The following is a 9,953-nucleotide window of genomic DNA, read 5'->3' on the forward strand; positions in this document are numbered from 1 at the left end:
TGCCAGGGAACAGTGGCAGAAAGGGTTAACATAAGGACAGTATAGTACAAAATTGTACGAGTCTTTCATTATACATAAAAATAACATTTGTTAAAACTGTAACACCCCTTTAATCTTTGTCTAATGAAATGTTCTGCAACTTTTAAATAAAATTTGTGTTTCAATTCCTCGCCACTTTCAAGATCTGTGCTTGCTGACAGTGAATGGAAGTATTCAGAGGCTGAAAAACCATTCTGACCAGCTCCTGACACAGATGCAGCGTGTTACGATGTATCGGTGTAGGGAATGTTTTAAAGGTAGCAGGAGCACAAATCTCTTTCCTATCCTGGCTGACAGCACGTCCACTGATACACTGTAAGGCCCCTTTCACACGGGCGTTGCGGGAAAATGTGCGGGTGCGTTACGGGAACACCCGCGATTTTTCCGCGCGAGTGCAAAACATTGTAATGCGTTTTGCGCTCTCGTGAGAAAAATCGCGCGTGTTTGGTACCCAAACCCGGCTTGGGATCGGTGTTCTGTAGATTGTATTATTTTCCCTTATAACATGGTTATAAGGGAAAATAATAGCATTCTGAATACAGAATGCATAGTAAAACATCGCTGGAGGGGTTAAAAAAAATAAAAATAAATTTAACTCACCTTAGTCCACTTGTTCGCGGCCCGGCATCTCCTTCTGGCTTCATCTGATCTCTGTGCAGCAACAGGACCTGTGGTGACGTCATTCCGGTCATCACATGGTACGTCACATGATCTTTTACCATGGTGATTCACCATGGTAAAAGATCATGTGACGTACCATGTGATGACCGGAGTGATGTCATCAAAGGTCCTTGAGCTATAATTAATGCTCACCACAGGTCCTATTCAGTAAAGGGGACAGAAGGAGATGCCGACATCGCAATCAAGTGGATTAAGGCGAGTTAAATTTTTTATTTTTATTTTTTTAACCCCTCTAGCGCTGTTTTACTTTGCATTCTGTATTCAGAATGCTATTATTTTCCCTTATAACCATGTTATAAGGGAAAATAATAAAGATCGGGTCTCCATCCTGATCGTCTCCTAGCAACCATGCGTGAAAATCGCACCGCATCCGCACTTGCTTGCGATTTTCACGCAACCCCATTCATTTCTATGGGGCTTGCGTTACGTGAAAAACGCACAAAGAGGAGCATGCTGCGATTTTCACGCAACGCACAAGTGATGCGTGAAAATCACCGCTCGTGTGCACAGCCCCATAGAAATGAATGGGTCAGGATTCCGTGCGCATGCAATGCGCTCACCTCCCGCAACGCATCCGCGCGGAAAACTCGCTCGTGTGAAAGGGGCCTAACACGTCTGCAGCAGGGGCAGCTGTAGCTCAGGGCGATCTTTCAGTTACAGCTGGATATAATCAGGAATGACCCAATGTACTGACAGCATGTTGCGGTATCTGAGCAGGGCGCTGTGTGTGCCATTTACCTCCACCGTTCTTGTAGCAGAGGTACGGGAATCTCCATACGTTGCCCAGACCAATAAAGCCTCCGGCCACTGACAGCAGGAAGTCAATCTTACTGGCCCACTTCTCCCTCTGCGGGGGCTTCCCATCCGCCTCATCCTCAGGACGCGTCCCTGGACTCTTCCCTGGAAACGGCTTCAGGATGTCTTTGTGGAAGTCTTTCAAACACTGCAGTTTTTCCTTGTTGGACATCTTTGTACCTGACGGAGATAAGCGGCGACAAGGCCTGATATAAGTACAATGCACAAAGCCAAAAGGACAGCAACCCATAGGACGGTAACACTGTGGGCACAGCAACCCATAGGACGGTAACACTGAGCGCAGCAACCCATAGGACGGTAACACTGTGAGAACAGCAACCCATAGGACGGTAACACTGAGCGCAGCAACCCATAGGACGGTAACACTGTGGGCGCAGCAACCCATAGGACGGTAACACTGTGGGCGCAGCAACCCATAGGACGGTAACACTGTGGGCGCAGCAACCCATAGGACGGTAACACTGTGGGCGCAGCAACCCATAGGACGGTAACACTGTGGGCGCAGCAACCCATAGGACGGTAACACTGTGAGCGCAGCAACCCATAGGACGGTAACACTGTGAGCGCAGCAACCCATAGGACGGTAACACTGTGAGCGCAGCAACCCATAGGACGGTAACACTGTGAGCGCAGCAACCCATAGGACGGTAACACTGTGAGCGCAGCAACCCATAGGACGGTAACACTGTGAGCGCAGCAACCCATAGGACGGTAACACTGTGGGCATAGTAACCCATCCCCGCACCTATACCAACATTACTCAAAAAGGTACACGTATGAGTTAGATCACCTCTTATACTGCAGTCACACCAAGAGTTGCATTCAGCAATGGAAACCGTACTTTATTTAAATGTCATCTAATAGCTTGTCATTGGTGCATCCACAATGCACTGCTAAAAAAAAACGGCAGAATTGTGAATGCAGCTCTGGATGTGACTGAAGTATAGGACAAAAACTGACTCTAAGACCAAGGGTTATGTGGAGACATCTCAGACATGGCAGTGGTGGCTACTTCCAGTTGTGGCCTAGTACTTTGGGGGGGGGGGGGGGGGGGGGAGATGCCAAAAACACACCCGGCACGTACTACAAGGGGAACCTGAACAGCAAGTAATGCAGGCTACAGGAGTCTAATAAACAGAGGGCCGTATTTGCACCAACTTGAATCCTAGTGCTCTCCTGGTCCCCAAACGGTTAATCCTAATGGAAAGTTGGTGGCTATATCCCTTCTACAGCGCAGGTCCTCCAAAGTGGTCCAAATGGTTCACAAAAATGGTTAAATATGAAAGCAAGCAAGTCCGCTCGTTCCGTTAATGGTCCTCTGGGCACGCCCCCCTGCCGGTGGCGCTCCACGTGCGTCAGAACGAAAACAAAACGGTCAAGCTAGGCGAAATCGGTACTGCGGGACCCTCCAACCCAACGCGTTTCTAACAATCCTTCATTAAGTCTTAACGGCAAAGATTGCGAGTTGCGACTGCTGTCTATGGAGCTGCAGGAGGACGCGAGCCTTACTGCAACTAACGACTGGCAGCAGCGTACACTGCACAGATGATGTGACCCTCCATCACCCCACCACAGTGATTTCTGCTGCCCAAAAGCCCCAGGCATGGAGACATCTGCCCGAGTGTGACTCACCCTCACGGTGACGAGAAGAGTCAGTGCCCTTAGTGCCCAGATGATGCCACGGGGAGTGGGAGACAGCATTAACCCATTATGTAAAGGGGTTGGTTGCGCTGGCATGTTTCGTCTAAGCTGGCCTTGAAACTTGACAACTTCAGAGAGGCAGAAATCTGCACAGAGCAGTTGTCAGTTCTTTTCCCCACTTCTTTTGTCAGCTCATGTAGAGTGCTGAAGAACCTGGACTCCAGACCAATACACATAACCTGCGCTGATACATTGTAACAAACGATTCCTGCTACAATGGATGGTACTCTTTCGGAAGTTCCGGGAAAATCTGCGCAATTTTAGAATTTGCTGCGGCCGGCACAATGTCTGTCGGCAGATTTTATTGCAGCGTTCGTCTTCCGTGTCAGGCGTCTTGGCACCTGTATCTTCACGTCCCGGGGGACACAATTATCCTTTATTTACCGACAGCCAAAGAGAAGTCCCTTAATTGTAATTACAGCGAGCGGCAATGAAGGAAGCGCAGCCAGGGCCGTCTCCCTCCTTAACCCTCCTGCAGCCGGAGTGGTAATAACGTATAATACAAATGATAGGAGGGTGACAGCATAGGGGGCTGCAAATGGGCCCCCAAGTTCAGTGGGGCCACAGGCTCTAAAGTATAGAACTGAACCAGCGCTAAGTGCAATGACGGATGACGTGAATGGAGGAATACAGATTTTTTTTTAGGGTGCACAGACCAATGCCGTTACGATATCACCGACATTTCCAGATGTAACCGTTGCTTAGCAACAATTGTCAGAGCCAGATCTCGGTGAAGATCCAGTGTCGCTCGCTATAGCGCTGAGAGGCCGGTGGTCTATTGATCGGCCCCGCCACAGGATGATGGAAAGGACCACGGGAGGTACATAATGGTGGCGGTCACTGACCTCTATGGGACATTGCTCCCTTCCTATTGGCGAGTCAATGGCGCAGCCTGCCCCCTAGTCACAGCCAGGTGTAAGTGCTCTGATGAGAGGGGGTAATTCCCTGCTATTCGCCATACTTTCTGCTCTCATCAGGTTAATAGTTAATCGCTATATGACGGCAGACAACAAAGCTAAGAGATAAAAGCCCGAAAAGTTCCTCTTTATCTTGATCCAGAAAAGAGGAAGTCCATAAACCGTTGGAGCCCTGCCCGTTACTAAAGCGGCAACGTCTCCTGACAGGTAAAGGGCTCACACATGTAAAAGTATGTTAATAGACCAGATGTTGGTGGAGCAGAGCTGCACTATAAAGCATGGAGAAGGACAAGGCAGCATCTGAGCCTAGGATCAGGATGTCACAGATGTAAGAGGGATGAATCAGCTGAATAAAGGAACAAGCTCATTTTTTGAACCAGACAATGAGACAAGCGTAGCAGCCTGACTGCAGATAAACTGTGAGCACCCCTCCATAATTATACCCAAGGAGGGCAGCGCGAGAACGTGTCTACCTGTTCACCACCAAAAGACATGGGCGGATAGTCAAATGTTTATTCAATTCTGAGGTAATAATATTAACCAATCGGATCACTCCTCTCATTTTATAACCTGCCCTGGGAAAATGAAAGCTGAAATCTGATTGGTTGCTATGGGCAACACCTCTGCTATGCCTGAGGCCTGGTTTATCCTGTAAACACTTATGGCCATAGTTTTATTTATAACGTGCTTAGCGATAAAGGGCCAAATATGGCCCCAAGGGTCAGTCGCTGGCCTCAGAAGTCACATGCTATGTGAAAATGATTTTATTTCATAATAGTTGATGATTGCGCCCCAGCCTAAGTGTAGACCAAAAGGATGATACGTAAAAATGACGAACAGAAGAGATTTTTCATTCGTCTACACTGCGTGTAAGACCAAATCTATGGTGATGTTCACACGCTGTGGCGGTGATGCAGAAACCACACATTAACCCAATGGTTGGCGGACGCGTTTTTCGCGAATAGTTCTGAGGAAGTGTACCTTTTCTGTAAGAACTGAACGAGCTGCAGCGTGTGGAATTAAACTGCAGAAGTCGGCAGCCATACGGCGAGCATGCAGCGATCCAGGGTCCAGTGTGTGGTGCTGTAAGCTCACGGCATGCAGCAGACAAAATACCCGTTGGCAGCTCTCAGCGAATGTAATATCAGGACACCAGCACATATAATACACAGTGCGTTCACACTTACACTACACCTATCAGAGGTGTAGCAGAGGCGAATTTGTTATTTACAGGGACACTGGTAAAACTGGATATTCCCTCTACTTGACAGGTTCCTTGGCTGAGCTAGCTCTGCAAGGCTTTGTGCCTGACATAGCACTGAATTTCCTGCTGATAGAGTCCCTTCTGCTTGTTTTATTCCAACTGGGGAGTGGGCATGGTCACCCCAATGAGTGGCTGCAGAGGTGACGTGTCGCTGGGGCATATGTCACCAATGAAGCCAATCCATGGGGGATCATGTCCCTGCTAAAAACAAACAAACCGGGGACCGAAAGATGGAGGGATAGCGGCCAGGATGCAGGAGTGGAGTATGAATCTGTCTATAGGTCAGGCAGGAAATTGTTCATTATTTCCGGAAAACCCCTTTAAATGGCATCTGTCAGTAGTTTTGTACCTATGACACCAGCTGACTTGTTACATGTGCACTTGGCAGCTGAAGGCATCTGTGTTGGTCCCATGTTCATATGTGCCCGCATTGCTGAAAAAAAGGATGTTTTAATATATGTAAATTAGCCTCTAGGAGCAACTGGGGCATTACCGTTACACCTAGATGCTCAGCTCTCTCTGCAACTGCCACCACGTCTTCTGCACTTTGCTCGACAGGACAGACAGTGAAAACAACATCACGCCTCGCCCTGTCAAAGTGCAGGGGACACGGCAGAGAGAGCTGAGCATCTAGGTGTAACGGTAACGCCCCCGTTGCTCCTAGAGGCTCATTTGCATATATTTAAACATCGTTTTTCGCAGCAATGCGAGCACATAGGAACACGGGACCAACACAGATGCCTTCAGCGGCCAAGAGCACATGGAACAGGTCAGCCAGTGTCATAGGTACAAAACTGCTGACAGATGCCCTTTAAATTGTTACACCAGATATTGTACACATTATTATATAATCCTACATAGTAAATGACATTTCTGTACATTAGATTATTATTACACCTACATTTTATTACTATATGACATATTACACGATTCTACACTATGAGGGACATTCACTAAGCCCTTTATGCCACTATTGTGGTGTAAAAAAAAAAAACCACAAATTATGGCGCACGCCATAATTAGCGACTTTTTAGGCTTCTTGGCACTTTTTTTTTTTTTTAAGTACCAAGAAAGGGGAGGGGATTAGTGGGAGGGGGCGGGACTTCACATGACCCACCGGATTTACTGGTGTAAGTTATAGCGAAGGTCTGCGGCAGCCCTGCCTGGTGTATGGCAGGGCAGAGATGTGCCTAATTACGCGCATCTGACGCCAGCGCAGGGACATGAAGACTGGCGTATGGGTACACCACTAGACTTTACATTATTGCACATTATGCTACATTACTATTACATTATGACTCTCAGGACTGGCCATAGACCCTATTTCCCGGTGGGCTGATGTCCAGGGGGGCGCCGAAGCCCTTCCTGCTGATCTGATACTCATGTCCCCGGCCGGGGGCCACCAATGTCCTCCGGAATTCAATTGTATGGCTGTCTTCAGGTGATACCATTAAACCCTGCAGCGGGCGCTGGTCACCCTCACAGGCCACTATATGGGACAGTGTAGGAAAGGCGCAGGGACACAGGCGCCTCAGGGGGGAGCATACTGCCCTACAGGGAACATTACAGGGGCAGTCCAGGAGCTGCGGCCGACATCCCACCTTCTAAGACCGCTGCTCCATATCTTCATTAGAGGGAATTGGGGGAGGACAGAACGAGGCCCTATTGATGGCCGCCACAGAGGGGCAGCTCCTGGGGAGGAATTTTGTGCTGCACTGTGGTATTACTGACCCCGCCGAGGGAGGGTTCACATCACCGTTACTGTTCCGTTCTTCTGAACAGAAAAAAAACGCAGAAAAACGCATCCTGTTCATCAGTTCTGCACATCTGGCATCCGTTGAAGACATTTCTGTCTGACATCTGTCTACAGGCAGGACATTTTTCCATCTGAAAAAAACTGATCTCAGACAGAAATGGCTGAAAAGGGTCCGATGTGCAGAACTGACGAACAGGATGCGTTTTTCTGCGTTATTTTTTTGTTCTTATGACGGATCAGAAGAAACGAACAATAACGGTGATGTAAACTCTCCCTCACTTGTGTTCCCCTGCCTTCTATCAATTTGGTATATAGATAATAGATAATAGAGAGATAGAGAGACCGATAGATAATAGAGAGACCGATAGATAATACATAGATAGATAGATAATAGATAGATAATAGAGAGATAATAGAGAGACCGATAGATAATAGAGAGATAATAGAGAGACAGATAGATAATAGAGAGATAATAGAGAGACAGATAGATAATAGAGAGATAATAGAGAGACAGAGAGATAATAGAGAGACAGAGAGATAATAGAGAGACAGAGAGATAATAGAGAGACAGAGAGATAATAGAGAGACAGATAGATAATAGAGAGACCGATAGATAGATAGATAGATAGATAGATAGATAGATAATAGACAGACAGATAGATAATAGATAATAGAGAGACAGATAGATAATAGAGAGACCGATAGATAGATAGATAGATAGATAGATAGATAGATAGATAGATAGATAATAGAGAGACAGATAGATAATAGAGAGACCGATAGATAGATAGATAGATAGATAGATAGATAGATAATAGACAGACAGATAGATAATAGATAATAGAGAGACAGATGCAGATATCACCAAGAAGGACAAGCTGTAGGTTACCGGCCGCCTTGTCTTCTATCTATTGTACCAGACATGATATTATTCCTCATTATGTTACTATTACATGACCTCACATATAACAGATGAGATCAGAATCTGCCCTGTATGAATGGGGCTCTGTGATCCAGAGCAGCAGGTTATCTGCGGATGATGGATGTGTAGTAGTCTGTAGGTGACACCGTCTCCACAGTAATCAGGACAGAATATTCCTGCACCTATAACTTTTAATAGAGACATTACTATCACTTGTATGATGGATGATGAGTGCAGTAGTGGTGTAACCTGGATGATGAGTGCAGTAGTGGTGTAACCAGGATGATGAGTGCAGTAGTGGAGTAACCTGGATGATGAGTGCAGTAGTGGTGTAACCTGGATGATGAGTGCAGTAGTGGTGTAACCAGGATGATGAGTGCAGTAGTGGAGTAACCTGGATGATGAGTGCAGTAGTGGTGTAACCAGGATGATGAGTGCAGTAGTGGTGTAACCAGGATGATGAGTGCAGTAGTGGTGTAACCTGGATGATGAGTGCAGTAGTGGTGTAACCTGGATGATGAGTGCAGTAGTGGTGTAACCTGGATGATGAGTGCAGTAGTGGTGTAACCTGGATGATGAGTGCAGTAGTGGTGTAACCTGGATGATGAGTGCAGTAGTGGTGTAACCTGGATGATGAGTGCAGTAGTGGTGTAACCTGGATGATGAGTGCAGTAGTGGAGTAACCTGGATGATGAGTGCAGTAGTGGAGTAACCTGGATGATGAGTGCAGTAGTGGTGTAACCTGGATGATGAGTGCAGTAGTGGAGTAACCTGGATGATGAGTGCAGTAGTGGTGTAACCTGGATGATGAGTGCAGTAGTGGTGTAACCTGGATGATGAGTGCAGTAGTGGTGTAACCTGGATGATGAGTGCAGTAGTGGTGTAACCTGGATGATGAGTGCAGTAGTGGTGTAACCTGGATGATGAGTGCAGTAGTGGTGTAACCTGGATGATGAGTGCAGTAGTGGTGTAACCTGGATGATGAGTGCAGTAGTGGTGTAACCTGGATGATGAGTGCAGTAGTGGTGTAACCTGGATGAGGAGTGCAGTAGTGGTGTAACCTGGATGATGAGTGCAGTAGTGGTGTAACCTGGATGATGAGTGCAGTAGTGGTGTAACCTGGATGATGAGTGCAGTAGTGGTGTAACCTGGATGATGAGTGCAGTAGTGGTGTAACCTGGATGATGAGTGCAGTAGTGGTGTAACCTGGATGATGAGTGCAGTAGTGGTGTAACCTGGATGATGAGTGCAGTAGTGGTGTAACCTGGATGATGAGTGCAGTAGTGGTGTAACCTGGATGATGAGTGCAGTAGTGGTGTAACCTGGATGAGGAGTGCAGTAGTGGTGTAACCTGGATGATGAGTGCAGTAGTGGTGTAACCTGGATGATGAGTGCAGTAGTGGTGTAACCTGGATGATGAGTGCAGTAGTGGTGTAACCTGGATGAGGAGTGCAGCAGGTACTGTCCGTTGGATGATGGGTGCAGTAGCTCGCACTCACCTGGGGTCTCGGCGCTCCAGCTCCGGGGTCGGTGTGCAGCTCCCGCAGCCGCTCAGCACTCACTGGAGGCAGGATCCGGCTCCAGGGCAACAGATAACCGCCCAGAGTCATGGTGGAAAATCACCGCAACTCAGCGCACGGGGCTATGGCGGGGGCGGGGCCTGTGAGAGAGGAGGGGCCACAGTGAGAGGGGAGGGGCCTATGAGAGAGGGAGATGGAGAGAAGCACGTGCAGAGGAAAACAGAAGGAATGTCCGTGGAGATGGAGATGGAGATGGAGAGAGAGAGAGAGAGAGAGAGAGAGATCAGATAGAGAGAGAGAGAGAGAGAGAGAGAGAGATCAGATAGAGAGATAGATA

General features: G+C 47.6%; 1 protein-coding gene across 1 annotated transcript in view; it reads right to left on the reverse strand.

Moving 5' to 3' along the window:
* Positions 1–9,728, reverse strand: part of SLC6A6 (solute carrier family 6 member 6) — a 35,188-nt gene extending 25,460 nt beyond the window's left edge. Inside the window, exons 1-2 of the mRNA XM_040408440.1 lie at positions 9,596–9,728; positions 1,459–1,695 (exon numbers count right to left, since the gene is read on the reverse strand). Coding sequence (XP_040264374.1) covers positions 1,459–1,687 — 229 coding nt within the window. The 5' untranslated portion in view covers positions 1,688–1,695; positions 9,596–9,728. The remainder of the gene's footprint in view (positions 1–1,458; positions 1,696–9,595) is intronic.
* Positions 9,729–9,953: the final 225 nt, after the last annotated feature.

This window comes from Bufo bufo, chromosome 9 (assembly GCF_905171765.1).
Source record: "Bufo bufo chromosome 9, aBufBuf1.1, whole genome shotgun sequence".
Lineage (NCBI taxonomy): Eukaryota > Metazoa > Chordata > Amphibia > Anura > Bufonidae > Bufo > Bufo bufo.